Below are 21,910 nucleotides of genomic sequence, written 5' to 3'. Positions count from 1 at the left end.
CCCTTTTTGTTTTCCTAAAGAACCTTTTATTGATGTTTTGTTTGCACTTCAGTCCCACGCTCCTGATCTACGGACACCCGGTGCGGAGAGGGGAGGGTCGGGATGGCGACCTCCTCGTGAACCTGCTCCTGGGCCTGGCGAAACGCGCCATTTACAGGTCCAGGCAGCAGGCGATCGAGGGGGCCGTCCATCCTGACTGCCTGCCCCTCTACCGCGGCTACGTTGGCGGCCAGGTGTCCCTGGAGAGGGAGCATGCGGTGTCCACGGGCACAGTTGATGCCTTCCGCGCCCGTTGGGCACCGCAGGGGTTGGGGTGCGTTATCGACCCTAATAATCACATTTTAATTTGATGTCTTTATGTTTCCTTTGTACTTTGACTTTTGTTCGGGCTGTTCCCCCTCCTTTTGGGGAGCTGCCCCTTTTACTTTGTCCTGACTTAATTTGAGTTTGTTTATTCGGTTTGATCTTAAAAGAGGCAATGCTGGTGGGCTCTGTGCCTTTAAGAGGCACTGCTGGCGGGGTCTGTGCCTTTAAGAGGCACTGCTGGAGGGCTCTGTGCCTTTAAGAGGCACTGCTGGCGGGGTCTGTGCCTTTAAGGGGCGGTGTGTGTCTCACTGCCCCCCTCTGGCGGCCTGGCGCGGCGCTGCGGAGCTGGTCAATTTCAGCTGTGTTTACCGGGTCACGTGGGGCGGCTGTGCACGTGTAATTGACACACGGGCTGATGGAGAAGAGGTGGCGGCTTTGGGAGCGGGCTGAGGGCGACTCTCCCTGCGGCCAATGCAGCCCCGGGAGGCGTGCACTAGCTTAAATGCAAGGCCGGGCAGGCGGCGGCCCTTTGCACTCGGCCGGGCGGCGAGCGGATTGTGCGAGGGGCGAGCGGAGAGCGCGGAGGGCGGGAATATGAGACGGGGCGAGCGGGCGGCTTTGCGGGGATGAGATTGCAGATTGCCCGCAATCCCCCGCAGAGACATGGCCCCGGCTCCTGAGGCCGGAGGATGGCGGAGCCGCGCCGCCAGCGGGTGAGGGCGTACACAGGCAGGAGCATTGCGGAGCCGGGCTCCACCCGCCCCGGTGCCCCTCGCCCAGCCCCGGCGGCTCTGCGGATGGGGCTGGAGGCTCCCAGCACACAGCCAGCGGCTGCTTGCAGCCTCCCCTGCCCGCTCCTGCAGGGGGATAGCCTGGCAGCAGGGTCCCGGGGAGGGAATGCCCCCTCCCCAATGGTTACAGTGTCCCCTGGATCCCAAATAGATACAGTATCCCCTGGATCCCAAATAGATACAGTATCCCCTGGATCCCAAATAGATACAGTATCCCCTGGATCCCAAATTGATACAGTATCCCAAATAGATACAGTATCCCCTGGATCCCAAATAGATACAGTATCCCCTGGATCCCAAATTGATACAGTATCCCCCGGATCCCAAATAGATACAGGATCCCAAATAGATGCGGGATCCCAAATAGATGCGGTATCCCCCGGATCCCAAATAGATGCGGTATCCCCCGGATCCCAAATAGATGCGGTATCCCCCGGATCCCAAATAGATGCGGTATCCCCCGGATCCCAAATAGATGCGGTATCCCCCGGATCCCAAATAGATGCGGTATCCCCCGGATCCCAAATAGATGCGGTATCCCCCGGATCCCAAATAGATGCGGTATCCCCCGGATCCCAAATAGATGCGGTATCCCCCGGATCCCAAATAGATGCGGTATCCCCCGGATCCCAAATAGATGCGGTATCCCCCGGATCCCAAATAGGTGCGGTATCCCCCGGATCCCAAATAGGTGCGGTATCCCCCGGATCCCAAATAGGTGCGGTATCCCCCGGATCCCAAATAGGTGCGGTATCCCCCGGATCCCAAATAGGTGCGGTATCCCCCGGATCCCAAATAGGTGCGGTATCCCCCGGATCCCAAATAGGTGCGGTATCCCCCGGATCCCAAATAGGTGCGGTATCCCCCGGATCCCAAATAGGTGCGGTATCCCCCGGATCCCAAATAGGTGCGGTATCCCCCGGATCCCAAATAGGTGCGGTATCCCCCGGATCCCAAATAGGTGCGGTATCCCCCGGATCCCAAATAGGTGCGGTATCCCCCGGATCCCAAATAGGTGCGGTATCCCCCGGATCCCAAATAGGTGCGGTATCCCCCGGATCCCAAATAGGTGCGGTATCCCCCGGATCCCAAATAGGTGCGGTATCCCCCGGATCCCAAATAGGTGCGGTATCCCCCGGATCCCAAATAGGTGCGGTATCCCCCGGATCCCAAATAGGTGCGGTATCCCCCGGATCCCAAATAGGTGCGGTATCCCCCGGACCCCAAATAGGTGCGGTATCCCCCGGATCCCAAATAGGTGCGGTATCCCCCGGATCCCAAATAGATACAGTATCCCCTGGATCCCAAATGGTTACGGTAGCTCCCGGGTCCCAAATGGTTACACTAACCCCCGGATCCCAAATAGATACGGTATCCTCTGGGATCCAAATAGCTGCAGTTCCCGTTGGCACCCCGGTGGTGACGGCCCCCCTTGGCACCATGCAGGTCGCGGGTGCACGGAGGCTGTGCCACCCTCCCCACCGCCCCCCTCGGGATCTCCTGCTCACCCTCGACCCCATCCTCGGTCCCCTCTCCGCCAGCCAGGAGGCCGCAGGTGGCAACTGCCAGAGGAGGGCCTTGGAGAGGCCGTGGCCGGCCCCGTGCCCCTGGCAGGGAGGGGGTGGCCCGCAGGGCGACGGGGGAGACCCCCAGGCCTGCCCCAAGCGCAAGAGGCCGGAGAACGCGGAGAGCCCTGGCGTCCTGACGAATGGGCACGGCGAGGGAGCCTGCCCCGGCAAGGATGCCAAGCGGAAGAAGGTGGAGGATGAGAACGTGGTGCCCGCGGGGTGCCTGGGCGCCACTGCGATGGGCAGGACTGTGCAAGACATGCGGCTGAGACTGCAGACACAGGAGCTGGTCAACAACTACATTGTGCCCTGCATGAACTGCTACGGCATCTGCATCAAAGACAACTTTCTGGGCGAGGGGCTGGGCAGCAGGGTTCTCCTGGAAGTGCTGAACCTCCATCAGAATGGCACCTTGATGGATGGCAAGGTAGTCAGCCCCCTTAGCATACCCACCAGCAGCATTCGCGGGGACAAGATTGCCTGGGTAGATGGCAAAGAACAATCCTGCACCAACATTGGCCTCCTGATGGCCCGGATTGATGAACTGATCCTGTACAGCGCTGGGAGGCTGGGGAATTACATGATCAACGGGAGGACAAAGGTGAGGAATGGCGTCGGGGGGAGGGGAGAGACAGAGAGAAGCTTTTGTTTGTATCCAGCGCATTAAGTTCATTTATTTTATTAGCGTCACAAGTCAGCTTACGTTAACACTGCAATGAAGTCACTGTGAAAATCCCCTAGTCGCCACACTCTGGCGCCTGTTCGGATTACACTGAGGGAGAATTTAGCAAGGCCAACGCACCCTAACCTGCACACCTTTCGGACTGTGGGAGGAAACCGGAGCACCCGGAGGGAAACCCACGCAGACACGGGGTGGCACAGTGGTTGGCACTGCTGCCTCACAGCGCCAGGGACCCGGGTTCGATTCCCGGCTCGGATCACTGTCTGTGTGGAGTCTGCACGTTCTCCCCCGTTAAAGTTAGGTAGGCTTACATTAACAGTGCAATGAAGTTACTGTGAAAATCCCCTAGTCGCCACACTCCGGTGCCTGTTCGGGTACACTGAGGGAGAATTTAGCACGGCCAATGCACCCTAACCAGCACATCTTTCGGGCTGTGTAATCCATGTTTTAACAGTATTGCTAGTATTTTAGTGGATGGGTTAATGACAGATTGTGAAAGAACAAGACTCAATTGCCCCAACCCAGACCCCTCCTCATTTTGGAGAGTGGGTGTGTGTGTGTGGGTTGGGGGGTGGGTGGGGGGGGGGGGGCGGAGTGTGGGGGGTGTATGGTGGGGCATGGTGGGGCATGGTGGGGGGGGGGGGGGGAGTGGGGATGTGTGTGTGGGTTGGGGGTGGGGGGGTTAGTATGGGAGTGTGTGGGTGGGGGGAGTGGGGGTGTGTGTGTGTGGGGTGGGGGTAGGGGGGTGTATGGTGGGGGGGTGTGTGGGTGGGGGTAGGGGGGTGTATGGTGGGGGGGTGTGGGTGGGGGTAGGGGGGTGTATGGTGGGGGGGTGTGTGTGGGTGGGGGTAGGGGGGTGTATGGTGGGGGGGTGTGTGTGTGTGGGTGGGGGTAGAGGGGTGTATGGTGGGGGGGTGTGTGTGTGGGTGGGGGTAGGGGGGTGTATGGTGGGGGTGTGTGGGTGGGGGTAGTGGGTGTGTGTGTGTGTGGGTGGGGGGAGTGGGGGTGTATGGTGGGGGGGGGGGTGTGTGTGTGGGTGGGGGTAGGGGGGTGTATGGTGGGGGGGGTGTGTGTGTGGGTGGGGGTAGGGGGGTGTATGGTGGGGGGGTGTGTGTGTGGGTGGGGGTAGGGGGATGTATGGTGGGGGGGGTGTGTGTGTGGGTGGGGGTAGGGGGGTGTATGGTGGGGGGGGTGTGTGTGTGGGTGGGGGTAGGGGGGTGTATGGTGGGGGGTGGGTGTGTGTGGGTGGGGGGAGTGGGGGTGTGTGTGTGGGTTGGGGGGGTGGCGGAGTGTGGGGGGTGTATGGTGGGGGGGTGGGTGTGGATGAAGCAGGCCACTCTGCCCCTCGAGCCTGTTCCACTGCTCGGTAAGATCGTGGCTCATCGGAGTGTGGTTTGAATTCCACTTTCCCGTTTCGCCCCCCACCCCGCTGAATCTTTGACCCCCCTCACCTAACGTGAAGCTATTTAGCTCCGTCGCCAAACCGTTCAGTGACCCCTGACCCCCCCCTCCCCCTCCGCCTCCTTCTGGGCCGGAGAGTTCCAAAGTTGCATAACCCTCAGAAGTAACCCCTGTCTCTGTCCCAGAAGGGTGACCCCTCAGCAACTCTTCTTTCTACTTCCATTAGCCCAATGACAGGGAACAACCTTCCCGAGTCCACTCTGTCACAACCATTCAGGATCTTGTAATCACTCTGCACCCCTCTAAACTCCAATGGAAGCAAGCCCAGTTTGCCCAACAATTCGAAGGGCTGAGTGGCCTCCTTCTGCGCTGTAAGGATTGTCCGGTTCTATCCTTTCCTTGTAAGACAAATCCGACTCAAGAACAGCTTCTTCCCTGCTGCCGTCAGACTTTTGAATGGACCTACCTCACATTAAGCTGATCTTTCTCTACACCCTTGCTATGACTAATACTACATTCCGCACCCTCTCCTTTTCTTCTCTATGAACGGTATGCTTTGTGTGTATAGCGCGCAAGAAACAATATTTGTCACATATATTAACATAGAATTGATTTATTATTTTCATTCTAAATCCAGGTTTATTGATTTATTGTTGTCACATGTATTGTGATAGTGAAAAGTATTGTTTCTTGCGCACTATGCAGACAAAGCATACCGTTCATAGAGTACATAGAAGAGAAGGAAAGGAGAGGGTGCAGAATGTAGTGTTACAGCCATAGCTAGGGTGTAGAGAAAGATCAACTTAATGCAAGGTAGGTCCATTCAAAAGTCTGACGGCAGCAGGGAAGAAGCTGTTCTTGAGTCGGTCGGTACGTGACCTCAGACTTTTGTATCTTTCCCCCAACGGTAGAAGGTGGAAGAGAGAATGTCCGGGGTGCGTGGGGGCCCTTGATTATGCTGGCTGCTTTGCCGAGGCAGCGGGAAGTGTAGACAGAGGCAATGGATGGGAGGCTGGTTTGCGTGATGGACTGGGCTACAACCCCTTGTAGTTTCTCGTGGGCTTGGTCAGAGCAGGAGACGGTGAAGGAGATTATAATGGAGGTGTTCACAATCATGGGGGAAGAAATTGTATCCCCTGTTTCTTGTGTTCTTACAGTAAGAAGTTTAACAACACCAGGTTAAAGTCCAACAGGTTTATTTGGTAGCAAAAGCCACACAAGCTTTCGGGCTGCTCGGGCTTGCAGCTCCGAAAGCTTGTGTGGCTTTTGCTACCAAATAAACCTGTTGGACTTTAACCTGGTGTTGTTAAACTTCTTACTGTGTTTACCCCAGTCCAACGCCGGCACCTCCACATCTTGTGTTCTTGTCCATGGATAGACCAACCGACGTCAACAACCCTCTTTAACATAAAGTTACATCCAGGGTGCTTCACAGGGTGTCCAGTGACGTGACGAACCGGCTGAGGCTACAGAATCATTGAATCCCTACAGTGCAGGAGGAGGCCATTCGGCCCATCGAGCCCACACTGACAGCAGTCCCACCCAGACCCTATCCACGTAACCCCACTAATTACCCTGACAATCCCCATGACACGAAGGGGAAATTTAGCATGACCCAACCCACCTAACCTGCACGTCTTTCGGACTGTGGGAGGAGACCGGGGCACCCGGAGGAAACCCCCGCAGACACGGGGAGAACGTGCAGACTCCGCACAGGCAGTTGACCCGAGGCACCGTGAGTCAGCAGTGCTAACCCACTGTGCCACCTGGGAAAGGTGCAAAATCAACATTAGTTCTTTGATAAGCCTTGATAAGAAATGATCAGAAGTGGGAGGAGGTTTGTGTGGAGCATTCGGGTGTTGCCGAGCTGCGATTATGTTCCACGTTGCTCAGACGTGCCGTCAAACCGAGATCCCAACTGCTTAGTTGGGTTCCATTGGCCCCAAAGAGGAGTCCCCATGTCCTGGCAAAAATCCCTCCCTCGAACCCCCCCCCCCCACCCCCCTCAAAAAACTGACAAGAGCTGGAACATAGAACAGTGCAGCACAAGAACAGGCCCTTCAGTCCTCCATGTTGTGCCGACATGACCCTAATTACCCTTCTGCCTGCCTTTGCTCCATATCCCTCTATTCCTCACATATTCCTGTGCTTATCTAAAAGCCCCTTAAATACCCCTATCATATCTGCCTCCACCACCACCCCTGGCAGCGCATTCCAGGCACCTACCACTCTCTGTGTTTTAAAAAAAACTTGCCCCGTACATTCTAATTTGAACTTTCACCCTCTCTCCTTGGGCTGCACGGTGTCACAGTGGTTAGCACTGCTGCCTCACAGCGCCAGGGACCCGGGTTCGATTCCCGGCTTGGGTCACTGTGCGGAGTCTGCACCTTCTCCCCCGTCTCCGCGTGGGTTTCCTCCGGGTGCTCCGGTTTACCCCCACAGTCCGAAAGACGTGCTGGTTAGGGTGCATTGGCCGTGCTAAATTCTCCCTCGGTGTACCCGAACAGGCGCCGGACTGTGGCGACTCGGGAATTTTCACGGTAACTTCATTGCAGTGTTAAGTCTACTTGTGACACAAATATTGTGACACAAATTGGGAGGCGCGTGCCTCCCAATATTCGATGTTTCAACTCTGGGGGGGGGGAAATATTCTGATTGCCAACCCTATCTACGCCTCTCATAGTTTTATAGACTTCTATCAGATCTCCCCTCAGCCGCTCCAGAGAAAACAACCCTATTTTGTCCAGCCTCTCCTTATAGCTCATCCACTCTATTCCAGGCAGATCCTGGTAAACCTTTTCTGCACCCCCTCCAAAGCCTCCATATCCTTCCTGTAACATATGCAGCCTAACCAAAGTTTTATATATAAAGCTGCAACGTGACATCCATTTATACTCTGTGCCCTGACCAATAAAGGCAAGTACGCCTTCGTTAACACCCTGCCTACTTGTGTGGCCACTTTCGGGGAGTCCTGGACGAGTTGGCTGCGGGGGGGGGATCTCCTTGTTCACAAAATGGCTGCCCCCCCTCAGGCCTCCATGTTGACCGCCAAGCCTGTGAATTAGTTGAGAGGTGCTCGACAGACTTGATAAGAAGTGATAGCAAAGCAAGTCATTGTTTTGTTCGCAGCCTGTCCATCGAGGAGTTTCAGAGTCGGTAAGGGTTGGGCTAACTGCGAAAAAGGCTGACTCATAGCCATGGAGAAAATGTAGGCCGCACCTTGGCTGTTGTACTTAAGCCGCTCTTTTTCTATTCCCCCTGCCCGCGGGCTCCCACTTTCCCCAATGGGTGTCTCTTTTTAACTTTGCGTTTAAAGTTTATTTATTAGTCGTAAGTAAGGCTTACATTAACACTGCAATGAAGTTACTGTGAAAATCCCCCAGTCGCCACACTCCTGTTCAGGTGCACTGAGGGAGAATTTAGCACGGCCAATGCACCCCTAACCAGCACGTCTTTCAGAATGGGGGAGGAAACCAGAGCACCCGGAGGAAACCCGCGCAGACACGGGGAGAACGTGCAGACTCCGCACAGACAGTGACCCAAGCCGGGAATCGAACCCTGGCCCCGTGAGGCAGCAGTGCCAACCACTGTGTTTCATATCTTCTTTCACATTTTTAGTTATTTCTTTTCTAACCTGGGGGAAGCAGAGCATGGAAAGGCTCCCAGTTACCATGGTAACTGCACTGCGTGGGTGCTGGTGGGGGCGGGGGGAGCAATTTAATCTTTTGCAACGTATTTTGTTTGGCTTTGACCTTTTGTGAAGTCGAACCACGCAAACACACGCCGTGACGATCTCTGGATAATATGTTGGCATATTGCCACTCCTGCCCTGATCAAATGACCCTTGTACAGAGAAGGAGAATACTCGGAGCACTGGTTCCTCGAATACGGAGATGAGATGTCGGGGGCAAGGGACACGGGCACAAACTGATTAAAGGGAGGCAGAGTCAGGGCTGAAGTCAACCCTGTGCTTTGGCACTAAGGGGCTAATTGGTATCTGGCACAGTCAACGGTTCAGGATCACGATGGGACCATCGTAGGCTTTTAATGGAGGGTTGACCCAATGGTGCCTCTTTTGCTATGGAGGGAGCACAGCGAAGGTTTACCAGGCTGATTCCTGGGATGGCAGGTCCGTCATCTGAGGAGAGACCAAGTTGGTTAAGATTATATTCACTGGAGTTTAGGAGAGTGAGAGGGGATCTCATAGAAACTTATAAAGTTCTAACAGGGTTAGACAGGGTAGATTCAGAAAGAATGTTCCCAATGGTGGGGGGAGTCCAGAACTAGGGGGTCATAGTTTGAGGATAAGGGGGTAAACCTTTTAGGACTGAGGTGAGGAGAAATTTCTTCACCCAGAGGGTGGTGAATGTGTGGAATTTTCCCACAGAAAGTAGTCGAGGCCAAAACGTTGTGTGATTTCAAGAAGGAATTAGATATAGCTCTTGGGGCTAAAGGGATATGGAGGGAGTCGGGGGGGGATCAGGATATTGAATTTGATGATCAGCTGTGATCAAAGTGATGGCGGAGCAGCTGGAAGGGCTGAATGGCCTCCTCCTGATTCTAGTTTCGGTGTTCTCATCATAGAATAGAATCATAGAATACCTACAGTACAGAAAGAGGCCATTCGGACCATCGAGTCTGCACTGACCACAATCCCACCCAGGCCCTACCTCCATATCCCCCCACTAATCCCTCTAACCTATGCATCTCAGGACACGAAGGGCAATTTTTAGCATGGCCAATCAACCTAACCCGCACATCTTTGGACTGTGGGAGGAAACCGGAGCACCCGGAGGAAACCCACGCAGACACGAGGAGAATGTGCAAACTCCACACAGACAGTGACCCAAGCTGGAATCGAACCCAGGTCCCTGGAGCTGTGAAGCAGCAGTGCTAACCACTGTGCTACCGTGCCGCCCAGTCTTTGCAAAGATCACCATCATATTGACTTCACCGGCTTGCTGTGTGGTCCCAAGGAGTGCAAAGACCAAAGATGAGGAGGTTGTTGTGTGGCTCTTGGGTGTGAGTTTAGTGGTTGACAGAGCGGATATTTGCATAGTTGCCTTTATACAAATAAAAGAAATAGGAGCAGGTGTAAACCATTTGGCCCTTCGAGCCTAGCTCATCATTCGGTAAGACCATGGCTGATCGAATTCTGGCCTTAACTCCACTTTCCTGTCACTTTCCCCCAACACACCCCCTCGTCCCCATGTCCCCTGACGATCAAAAATCTGTCTAACCCGGCCTTGGATATATTCCACTACCCAGCTCTCTGACGGAGAGATTTCCAAAGACCGACCACACTCGGGAGGTGGGGGGAGGGGGGGGGGGGGGGGTGGGGGCGGTGCGGTAAAGTCATCCTCGCCTCCATCTTAAATGGGAGACCTGTTATAGGCCCGCCACCTAGTGTAAGGATCACTCACTGTGTAACTGTACAGAGTCACTGTTTATTCAGCAGGGTAAGGATCACTCACTGTGTAACTGTACAGAGTCACTGTTTATTCAGCAGGGTAAGGATCGCTCACTGTGTAACTGTACAGAGTCGCTGTTTATTCAGCAGGGTAAGGATCGCTCACTGTGTAACTGTACAGAGTCACTGTTTATTCAGCAGGGTAAGGATCACTCACTATGTAACTGTCGCTGTTTATTCAGCAGGGTAAGGATCACTCACTGTGTAACTGTACAGAGTCACTGTTTATTCAGCAGGGTAAGGATCGCTCACTGTGTAACTGTACAGAGTCGCTGTTTATTCAGCAGGGTAAGGATCACTCGCTGTGTAACTGTACAGAGTCACTGTTTATTCAGCAGGGTAAGGATCACTCGCTGTGTAACTGTACAGAGTCACTGTTTATTCAGCAGGGTAAGGATCGCTCACTGTGTAACTGCACAGAGTCGCTGTTTATTCAGCAGGGTAAGGATCACTCGCTGTGTAACTGTACAGAGTCGCTGTTTATTCAGCAGGGTAAGGATCGCACACTGTGTAACTGTACAGAGTCACTGTTTATTCAGCAGGGTAAGGATCACTCGCTGTGTAACTGTACAGAGTCACTGTTTATTCAGCAGGGTAAGGATCACTTGCTGTGTAACTGTACAGAGTCACTGTTTATTCAGCAGGGTAAGGATCGCTCACTGTGTAACTGTACAGAGTCGCTGTTTATTCAGCAGGGTAAGGATCACTCACTGTGTAACTGTACAGAGTCACTGTTTATTCAGCAGGGTAAGGATCGCTCACTGTGTAACTGTACAGAGTCACTGTTTATTCAGCAGGGTAAGGATCACTCGCTGTGTAACTGTACAGAGTCACTGTTTATTCAGCAGGGTAAGGATCACTCTGTAACTGTACAGAGTCGCTGTTTATTCAGCAGGGTAAGGATCACTCTGTAACTGTACAGTTACACGGCGAGTGGCCTTTACTCTGCTGAACTCCGCCGTGTAAGGAAGATAAGATGGCACTCTCTCCAATGTGCGCATACACACCGCCTGAGTGCAGACTCGTGCAGACAGATTCCGCTGTTAGTTGTTTCACTGCGGGACGCTTCACTCTTGCCACTAACCCATAACCTTTCTCTTTCCGCAGGCGATGGTGGCATGCTACCCTGGGCATGGCACTGGGTACGTCCGACATATCGACAACCCAAACGGCGATGGGCGATGTGTCACATGTATTTATTATCTGAACAGGGACTGGGATATTAACGTAAGTGGCGTTGGATTCGTTCTTTCCGCATTGTTAATGTTCAAACTGCGTTGTATTACTGAGCGTAGCATCTTTACAGTGCAGAAGGAGGCTATTCAGCCCATCAAACCTGCACCGACAACAATCCCAACCAGTCCCTATCCCTGTAAACTCACGTATTTACCCCACTAATCCCTCCAACCTACGCATCCCGGGACACTAAGGGGCAGCTTAGCATGGCCAATCCACCTAACCCGCACATCTGGGCGGCACGGCAGCACAGTGGGTTAGCACTGCTGCTTCACAGCTCCAGGGACCCGGGTTCGATCCCCAGCTTGGGTCACTGTCTGTGTGGAGTCTGCACATTCTCCTCGTGTCTGCGTGGGTTTTCCTCCGGGTGCTCCGGTTTCCTCCCACCGTCCTGGAGATTGACCTTTGATTCCTGCAGACTCCCAAGTCCCATCCTGCGGGGTGGGCAACGCAAAGCGGGCTTTTCCCCCAGTATCACTTTCCTCACCCTTTTGCCCCCGTCTTCCCCCAGGTCCATGGTGGAATGTTGCAGATCTTTCCGGAAAATCGCTTGGAGGTTGCGAACATCGAACCTTTATTTGACAGATTATTAATTTTCTGGTCGGATCGGAGGAACCCCCATGAAGTGAAACCTGCATTTGCAACCAGGTGAGGAGGGGGCAGCGAGGGTCCCAGCAATAATTCCAGATGGGGAATGTATCTGGAGAGAGCATTCTGTCACTGTATAACACTGGGGTACAGTACTGGTGGGGATGGGTCTGTCACTGTATAACACTGGGGTACAGTACTGGTGGGGACGGGTCTGTCACTGTATAACACTGGGGTTCAGTACTGGTGGGGACAGGTCTGTCACTGTGTAACACTGGGGGACAGTACTGGTGGGGATGGGTCTGTCGCTGTGTAACACGGGTACAGTACTGGTGGGGACGGGTCTGTCACTGTATAACACTGGGGTACAGTACTGGTGGGGATGGGTCTGTCACTGTATGACACTGGGGTACAGTACTGGTGGGAATGGGTCTGTCACTGTATAACACTGGGGTACAATACAGGTGGGGACAGGTCTGTCACTGTGTAACACTGGGGGACAGTACTGGTGGGGATGGGTCTGTCACTGTGTAACACTGGGGTACAGTACTGGTGGGGACGGGTCTGTCACTGTATAACACTGGGGTACAGTACTGGCAGGGACGGGTCTGTCACTGTATAACACTGGGGTACAGTACTGGTGGGGACGGGTCTGTCACTGTATAACACTGGGGTACAGTACTGGTGGGGACGGGTCTGTCACTGTGTAACACTGGGGTACAGTACTGGTGGGGACGGGTCTGTCACTGTGTAACACTGGGGTACAGTCCTGGTGGGGACGGGTCTGTCGCTGTATAACACTGGGGTACAGTCCTGGTGGGGACGGGTCTGTCGCTGTATAACACTGGGGTACAGTCCTGGTGGGGACGGGTCTGTCGCTGTATAACACTGGGGTACAGTCCTGGTGGGGACGGGTCTGTCGCTGTATAACACTGGGGTACAGTACTGGTGGGGACGGGTCTGTCACTGTGTAACACTGGGGTACAGTACTGGTGGGGATGGCTCTGTCACTGTATAACACTGGGGTACAGTACTGGTGGGGACGGGTCTGTCGCTGTATAACACTGGGGTACAGTACTGGTGGGGACGGGTCTGTCGCTGTATAACACTGGGGTACAGTACTGGTGGGGACGGGTCTGTCACTGTGTAACACTGGGGTACAGTACTGGTGGGGATGGCTCTGTCGCTGTATAACACTGGGGTACAGTACTGGTGGGGACGGGTCTGTCGCTGTATAACACTGGGGTACAGTACTGGTGGGGACGGGTCTGTCGCTGTATAACACTGGGGTACAGTACTGGTGGGGACGGGTCTGTCACTGTGTAACACTGGGGTACAGTACTGGTGGGGACGGGTCTGTCACTGTGTAACACTGGGGTATAGTACTGGTGGGTGAAAGGTCCCACGTCCCTGTTCAGAGCGGGGGATTCTCTCTGGTGTCCTTGCCTGAGATTAATGATTATCGCGCTGCTGTTGGTGGGATCTTTGTGCGCTTAAATCTCTTGCGTAACAACAGTGAGTGCAGCTGAAAGGTACCGGATTGGTTCTGGGGCCCTATGGGACGGTCCTCTTGTTGTGGTAAAGGCAAGTTCGAAACAGAAGGCGCTGAAACTGAGACTGTTCATTTCCACATTGAACGGGGAGGCGGGGGACACGAGGCGAGTGCAGTGTTTGGAAGAGGTGTTGAAGTTTACAGGAGTACTAATTGCTGTGCCACACTGAATGTGAAGGGTTCCTCGCACACTGCGGATCCGTTCCCCCCTCCCCCGGCACTGCCGGCACACCCTGCAACTGTGTTCCTGTTCTTATCCTGCTTTTAAGAGCAGGAAAGGTATTTTTTCCTGTGTCCCAGTGAGGCTGCAGGGAGGGGATGGCGACATCGCTCCCAGCTAAATATAATCTCCCAGTCACTCCCCTGTGGGAATCTGACACATGGACGTTGCAGCTCCTGAGAAAGGAACCACACACACACACACGCACGCTTTACAATTGCAGTGTGCCTGACTCTGTGACTAGCCTGCCATCTTGGCACCAGGGTCCGTCCCACCCTTCCCTCCGATTTCCCCCACTAAACATCGAGGCTTGGGCTTTCCCCCACCTGCTAGACTTTGTGAACAGTCGGCCATTGCCAGGCTTTATCTCACTTCCTGTGGGCCCCACCTCTTCAACCTGGAGGGTGGGGGAAAAATGGAATGAGGGCCTGTCCTGGGAAGCAAGGCTGAATCCAATTGCAACCCTTTGCTTAACCCTCAGCAGTTCAGACGAACGAGAGGCGGTCGCGATCAAACCTTCAGGATTCAGAAACCATAGAATCCCTACAGTGCAGAAAGAGGCCATTCGGCCCATCGGGTCTGCACCGACCACAATCCCACCCAGGCCCTACCCCCGTATCCCTACATATTTACCCTGCTAATCCCTCCAACCCTCATATTTACCCGCTAATCCCTCTAATCTACGCATCCCAGGACACTAAGGGGCAATTTAGCACGGCCAATCAACCTAACCCGCACATCTTTCGGACTGTGGGAGGAAACCGGAGCACCCGGAGGAAACCCACACAGACACAGGGAAAATGTGCAAACTCCGCACAGACAGTGACCCGAGCCGGGAATCGGGGGGCCAGAGGGATAGGTTGTTTTCATAGAATCTGTACAGTGCAGAAGGAGGCCATTTGGCCCATTGGGTCTGCAGCAACAACAATGACACCCAGGCCCTATCCCCGTAACCCCATGTATTTACCCTGCTAGCCCCCCTGACGAGGGCAATTTAGCATGGCCAATCCATCTAACCCGCACAACTTGGGACACTACGAGACAATTTAGCATGGCCAATCCACCTAACCTACATGTCTTTGGACACTAGGGGGCAATTTAGCATGGCCAATCCACCTAACCTACATGTCTTTGGACACTAAGGGGCAATTTAGCATGGCCAATCCACCTAACCTACATGTCTTTGGACACTAAGGGGCAATTTAGCATGGCCAATCCACCTAACCTGCACATCTTTGGACACTACGAGACAATTTAGCATGGCCAATCCACCTAACCTACATGTCTTTGGACACGAGGGAGCAATTTAGCATGGCCAATTCACCTAACCCGCACATCTTTGGACACTACGAGACAATTTAGCATGGCCAATCCACCTAAAAGGCATATCTTTGGAGTGTGGAAGGAAACCCAAGCAGACACGGGGAGACCATGCGGACTCCACACGGATGGTCACCCAAGGCCAGAATTGGGGTTCCGGGGAGGGGTGGGGGGGGGTGGTGGTGCCGGGGGGCCTGTGTAAGATGCTCTTTCAGAGAGTTGGTGGAGACTCGGTGGGCCAAATGGCCTCCTCCTGGGCTGCAACAAATTCTGCAATGCGCCCAATGCTCTCCGTCCACGAGGTGAGATTTAACCATGTGGACTGACTGACCGACTCATTTGCTTTCTCCTCAGGTACGCCATTACTGTCTGGTATTTTGACGGGAAGGAGAGAATAGAAGCTAAAGAGCGATTCAAGAGGGGTATGGACTTCTGTGCTGCCACTCGGTCATTTTGCAGATTGGGCCTCCAGTTTATAGAATGGTTTGCCCCCGGTTACATGACAAATATCCCGGATCCTCAGCTCTTCAGCTCCTGTTGTGGAGTTTGGACGTGGTGGGAGACAATGGCCCAGTGATATCATCACGAGACGATTATTCCAGAGAAACAGCTAATGTTCAGGGGACCCCGGGTTCGAATCCCACCACGGGAATTTGAATTCAATTTTTTTTTTTAAAATCTGGAATTAAGAATCTACTGATGACCATGAAACCATTGTCGGAAAAACCCATCTGGTTCACCAATGTCCTTTAGGGAAGGAAATCTGCCGTCCTTACCCGGCCTGGCCTACATGTGACTCCAGAGCCACAGCAAAATGACTCTCAACTGCCCTTTGAAACAAGGGCAACTAGGGATGGGCGATAAATGCCGGCCCAGCCAGCGACGCCCATGTCCCACAAGTAAATAAAAAAAAGTGTGGGTTGGTGAGTCAAAGGTTGGAGGTGTTCAAAATCATCTAAGATGAGAGTCAATAAGGCGAAGCGGTCTCCAGGGTCAGTAACAGATTTAAGGTCACTTCAAGGACCAGAAGCAACATGAAGGGAAAAAGAATTGCAAACAGGCATACACCTGGTATGGTGGCACAGTGGTTAGCACTGCTGCCTCACTGCGCCAGGGACCCAGGTTCGATTCCCGGTTTGGGTCACTTCTGTATGGAGTTTGCACGTTCTCCCCGTGTCTGCGTGGGTTTCCTCCGGGTGCTCTGGTTTCCTCCCACGGTTTGAAAGACGTGCTGGTTAGGTGCATTGGCCATGCTAAATTCTCCCTCAGTGCATCCGAACAGGTGCCGGAGTGCGGCGACTTGGGGATTTTCACAGTAACTTCTTTGCAGTGTTAATGTCAGCCTACTTGTGACTAATAAATAAATTTTAGTTTTTACCCACATGCTACCACAAATTTGGACACAAATTTGGTCATAACTTTCAAATGCATGAGATGTGAAGGGACAATGATGAGTAAGGGACATGCTAGTAACAAGTCCACAGAGGCGAAGGTCCTGTTACCAGTGGTCCTTTATTTACACAATATACTATACAACCCAGTGCACTCAGTTAAGTTTCCTGCTTCAGCAGGCAGAGAGACTTACACACCTGCTTTAAATGGGGAACATGAGGCTCCCTGATTGAGTCCCAATTGATGGCCCAATCAGGGAGTTCATTCTCCAGCAGGCCAACCTCATTTGTCTGGCGGACGTCATCACACGCTGTCGAAGCTTTTCATTCTGGACTCCTCAGGACAGACGCGAGAATGCCAAAATTTCTGACGAAGCAACAATTTACATTGCATGACAAAAGCTCAAGAGTTCTTGTGTTCTCTGCAGCGTTCTCCATGGCAACACTTTCGACCAATCAGAGCCCATTTTTCAACCAATCCCTCATCTCTTGCGGTTTAAACTCTGGCTCCTTTTGCAATTTGGCATTCTTGTATTTGTCCTGATGAGTCCAAGATGAAAAATGTTGACAGTATCTGTCCTGATGAGTCAAAGATGAAAAGTTTTGACAGCATGTCTCTTTTTTTTGTTTCTCCCAGCAATACTCTTCTGTATTATTGAGAGACAACTGTATATAAGGAAAGGCTTGCCTGCAAACGTACAAATTAGGAACAGGTGTAGCCATTCGTCCCCTTGAGCCTTCCCCGCCACTTAATAAGATGATACAGTCCCTACTGGCAGAAGGAGGCCATTTGGCCCATCGAGTATGTAGAATCCCTACAATGCGGAAGGAGGCCATTCAGCCCAACGGGTCTGCACCGATTCTCTGACAGAATATCTTACCCACGCCCTGCATCCCCACACATTTCCCATGGCCTAATCCACCTAACCTGTGCATCTTTGGACCCTAGAGGACAATTTAGCATGGCCAATCCACCTAACCTGCACATCTTTGGACGCTAGGGAGCAGCTTAGCATGGCCAATCCCCCTAACCTGCACATCTTTGGACACTAAGGGGCAGTTTAGCTTGGCCAATCCCCCTAACCTGCACATCTTTGGAGTGTGGGAGGAAACCGGAGCACCCGGAGGAAACCCACGCAGACACGGGGAGAATGTGCAAACTCCACACAGACAGTGACCCAAGCCGGGAATCGAACCCAGGTTCCTGGCGCTGTGAGGCAGCAGTGCTAACCCACTGTGCTACCTCACTCTTCGCCCCCCTCCTCCCTCCCCCTCCTCAAGCTCTCTTCTCGTAAGTCCTGTAAAAGCGCTTCCTTCACAGATACTTAAACAAAACTTCCCTTCTGAAAGTTACTGTTGAATCTCCGGACACCAGTCTTTCAGGCAGTGTGTTCCAGACGCGGTGCGTATTTATAAAAATAAATCTCCTCTCCTCTCTCGGATTATTGTCATTTTAAATCTGTTCACTGACTTCACTGCTAGTGGAAACAGTTTCTCCTTATTTACTCTTTGTGGGGAGAGAGTGACGCAGTGACAATGTCCCTGGGTTATTAATGCTGTGGCCGGCACGGGTTTCAAATCCCACCACGGCAGCTGGTGGAATTTAAATTCAATTAATAGAATCTGGAATTGAAAGCGAGTCTCGGTAACGGTGACCGTGAAACTTATCACCGATTGTCGTTTAAAAACCCATCTGGTTCACTAATGCCCCCTTTAGGGAAGGGAAATCTGCCGTCCTTACCCCGGTCTGGCCTACATGTGACTCCAGAGCCGCAGCAATGGGGTTGACTCTCAACTGCCGCTCTGACATGGGCCCGAGCGAGACGCTCAGTTCAAGGGGCAATTAGGGATAGACAACAAATCGTGGCCCAGCCGGCGACGCCCCACATCCCCGTGAAAGAGTAAAGAAATATCCCCTCATGATTTTGAACATAACACAAACTAGAAGCGGGAGTAGGCCATTTGGCCCTGATCTCCGCCCCCCCCCCCTGCTTTCCCCCCCCCATATCCCTCGATCCCTTTAGCCCCAAGAGCTTTATCGAATTTCTTTCCTCCTGCTCCACCATTCAGAGGAAAGAAATTAGATCTAGCTCTTGGGGATAAAGGGATCGAGGGATATGGGGGGAAGGGGGGGATCAGGATATTGAATTTGATGATCAGCCATGATCAAAATGAATGGTGGAGCAGGCTCGAAGGGCCGAATGGCCTCCTCCTGCTTCTACTTTCTACGTCTGATCCTCGCACTAAATTCGAGTGAAATCATAGAAACCCTACAGTGCAGAGGGAGGCCATTCGGCCCATCGAGTCTGCACCGACCACAATCCCACCCAGGCCCTACCCCCACATATTTACCCGCTAATCCCTCTAACCTACGCATCTCAGGACTCTAAGGGGCAATTTTTAACCTGGCCAATCAACCTAACCCGCACATCTTTGGACTGTGGGAGGAAACCGGAGCACCCGGAGGAAACCCACGCAGACACGGGGAGAATGTGCAAACTCCACACAGACAGTGACCCAAGCCGGGAATCGAACCCAGGTCCCTGGAGCTGTGAAGCAGCAGTGCTAACCACTGTGCCACCGTGCCGCCATTCATCCCCTTGAGCCTTCCCCGCCACTTAATAAGATGATACAGTCCCTACTGCTCCCCCCCCATTCCTCTTGACACCTTTTAGAATCTAGAAATCTAACCATTTCCTCAAGTATATTCAGTGATTTGGGCATCTACAGCCTTTATGGTTGAGAATTCCACGCCTGGCTTAAGTTTATTTATTGGTGTCAGAAGTAGGCTTCCGTTAATCCCCTAGTTGTGCCACACTCTGGCGCCTGTTCGGGTAACACTGAGGGAGAATTTAGCGCGCCCAATCCACCCTAACCGGCCCGTCTTTCTGAGTGTGGGAGGGAAACCCCACGCAGACACAGGGAAAACGTGCAGACTCCGCACTGACAGTGACCCAAGCTGGGAACTGAACCCATAAGACATAGGAGCAGAATTTAGGCCACTCGGCCCATCGAGTCTGCCCCCCCATTCGATCATGGCTGATATTTTTCTCACCCCCATTCTCCTGCCTTTTCCCCACAATCCCTGATCCCCTTATTAATCAAGAACCTGTCTATCTCTGTCTTAAAGACACTCAATGACCCGGCCTCCACTGCGGCAAAGAATTCCACAGATTCTCCACTCTCTGGCTGAAGAACCTGGGTTCCTGGCGCTGGGAGGCAGCGGTGCTCACCACTGTGCCATTAAGTTTGCCCTTCTTTAACCTTCTCCGCTCTGAGGGGAACAATTCCCAGTCTCTTCCTTTTCTCCACACAAGTGAAGTCCCTGGTGCTGCCCTCGTGAAACCTTCCTGTACTTGAGGCCTTGACGTCCATCTTGGGAAGGACAGTGCGCAGAACTGGACAGGAACCTCCAGTTGAGGCTCAAGCAATGACATTTGCAAAAGGTTTCCTCGCTGCTTGACGTTAGTCCTCCCCTGTTTCGGATGTTTTGTAAATTTATATATATTTTTTTAAAACTGTTTTTATCAACTTGTCACCTTCAAATGACCTCTCCTCTTCTCTTCGCAGCTTCGACTCAGAAGGCCTTGCAATTCGCCCAGACCAGCACAACGTAGGGCCCAGCTGGACAGGCTCACCACCTCAACGAGCAGATGGGTTGCATGCATCGAGCTGCTATTGGTCGATTTGACCTCCTGGTCTGCGTTTTTGCCCATCGCCTGGCGCTGTCCCTCCCTCCCTCCCCCCTTTCGCCAACCCGCCTTCACGGAGCAGCCTGCGGCCTACAAAGAGGACGGTTCCGGTGTGCGCCAGGCCCATCCACGCTCTTCAAAGCGGAAAAGGGGGAAAAAAAAAAGAAGAAAAACAGGCCTAGGGTTGAGTGGAGCGGAATTTAACCTTTCGCCGCTCACCCTGTGTCGACAATGAGAGAGGGTGGCGTTGTTCGAGTGGGACTTCTCTATTGGTGTGTCACCAATTCAGCCTAAGCCCCTCGCAAGTCTGACCTAGGCCGGAAATGCTTTGGGAGAGCAGGAGAAGCGTTGTCCAGACTCTAGACCCAGCCGTGGAACTTTGGACATTGTCAATCACGCCCTCTCCTCCCCAACAAAACATGAAATGGAGTAGAAAGTCCTGTCTGCTTCCCAAAGGTCTTTTTTGAGCGGATTTGTTCCGTGGCCTCTGAGATCGTGCAGAGTAAGCTGAACGATTAATGGACAATCGTTATGTGTTCCATTTCTGGATCATCCCTCCTTCTTCTCCCCCTCCCTGGCTAATGGTCAGAAGGTGAGACGATGGCCTAGTGCCATTATCGCTGGACTATTAATCCGGAAAGTCAGCTAATGTTCTGGGGACCCGGGTTCGAATCACACCACGGCAGATGGTGAAATCTGAATTAAGAATAACCGTGAAACCATTGTCGGAAAAACCCATCTGGTTCCCTTTAGGGAAGGAAATCTGCCGTCCTGACCCGGTCTGGCCTACGTGTGACTGCAGAGCCACACGGCAATGTGGTTGACTCTCAATTGCCCTTGGGTAACTAGGGATGGGCAATAAATGCTGGCCCAGCCAGCGACGCCCATGTCCCATGGATGAATTATCAAAAAGGATTTGACTGAGTGTTTGAGAACTATAAAATACTCTGTCTTTACTCGTCGTTAACACAACTCGTGGAGCATTCTGACTCCCAGCTCCTGCTACGGGATTTCAGATCGGCCGTGTGATTTAATGGACCTTTAAGGATCCGTGCCTGCACCTTTAAGAGGACGGGGGGGGGGGGGAGCTTTGCGATGTTCTCGCCATCTCCTGACCAGTCGCTACCGTCGAGGAAAGTGGCTCCGCTGATTGGACTGGAGGTCATCGCTCCTTCTATGTGGCTGCCGCTTCTGTATCTCTTGCTTGCCAACCTCTCCGCGACTTTGCCCTGGGGGCTCCAGGATGCTCCAGGTCCCTGGAGCATCGCGACACCCCCGGTGTGGGGGGGTGGGTAAAGAACCCCAAGCAATGTTACCACGTCCCCCTCGACAGGGCGCTGAGTTCGGACACAAAACGTTTTGACTGATGGACAAGAATCATTTGGCGGAGCGCGTGTTTGCCTTACAGTTGGGTTGAGAAGGGGTTGGGTTGGGGGGGGCGGGGGTGCTGGGCTGAGTGGTTTGGGTTGGGGGGGGGGTGGGGGGGGGAATGGATGAGTGGGTGTTGGCCATACAGGTGTGGGGGGGGGGGGGAATGGATGAGTGGGTGTTGGCCATACAGGTGTGGGGGGGGGGAATGGATGAGTGGGTGTTGGCCATACAGGTGTGGGGGGGGGGAATGGATGAGTGGGTGTTGGCCATACAGGTGTGGGGGGGGGGGAATGGATGAGTGGGTGTTGGCCATACAGGTGTG

General features: G+C 53.2%; 1 protein-coding gene across 2 annotated transcripts; it reads left to right on the top strand.

Annotated features, from left to right (window-relative positions):
* The first annotated feature begins 685 nt into the window (after window positions 1-685).
* Window positions 686-21,268, top strand: egln2 (egl-9 family hypoxia-inducible factor 2). 2 transcript variants are annotated; one of them, XM_078241718.1, is made up of 5 exons: window positions 686-3,266; window positions 11,326-11,445; window positions 11,966-12,102; window positions 15,489-15,556; window positions 20,096-21,268. In XM_078241718.1, the coding sequence occupies exons 1-5, from the start codon at window positions 996-998 to the stop codon at window positions 20,140-20,142; spliced, it is 2,643 nt and encodes an 880-aa protein (XP_078097844.1). In that variant the 5' UTR covers window positions 686-995; the 3' UTR covers window positions 20,143-21,268. The 2 variants fall into 2 exon arrangements, with proteins under 2 accessions (XP_078097844.1, XP_078097843.1); XM_078241717.1 differs by lacking the exon at window positions 15,489-15,556 and having other exon boundaries at window positions 692-3,266; window positions 20,096-20,360.
* Window positions 21,269-21,910: the final 642 nt, after the last annotated feature.

Source organism: Mustelus asterias, chromosome 24, assembly GCF_964213995.1.
Source record: "Mustelus asterias chromosome 24, sMusAst1.hap1.1, whole genome shotgun sequence".
Lineage (NCBI taxonomy): Eukaryota > Metazoa > Chordata > Chondrichthyes > Carcharhiniformes > Triakidae > Mustelus > Mustelus asterias.
Note: the sequence above shows the minus strand (reverse complement) of the source record. Positions and strands in the feature narration are given on the sequence as shown.

What these genes read in the sequence shown, in the direction of transcription:
- egln2 (XM_078241717.1), top strand. Translation starts at nt 996, where the DNA reads ATGGCGGAGCCGCGCCGCCAGCGGGTGAGGGCGTACACAGGCAGGAGC. An exon ending in TGATCAACGGGAGGACAAAG is followed by an intron (nt 3,267 to 11,325) that starts GTGAGGAATGGC and finishes CTCTTTCCGCAG; the next exon opens with GCGATGGTGGCATGCTACCC. An exon ending in ACAGGGACTGGGATATTAAC is followed by an intron (nt 11,446 to 11,965) that starts GTAAGTGGCGTT and finishes GTCTTCCCCCAG; the next exon opens with GTCCATGGTGGAATGTTGCA.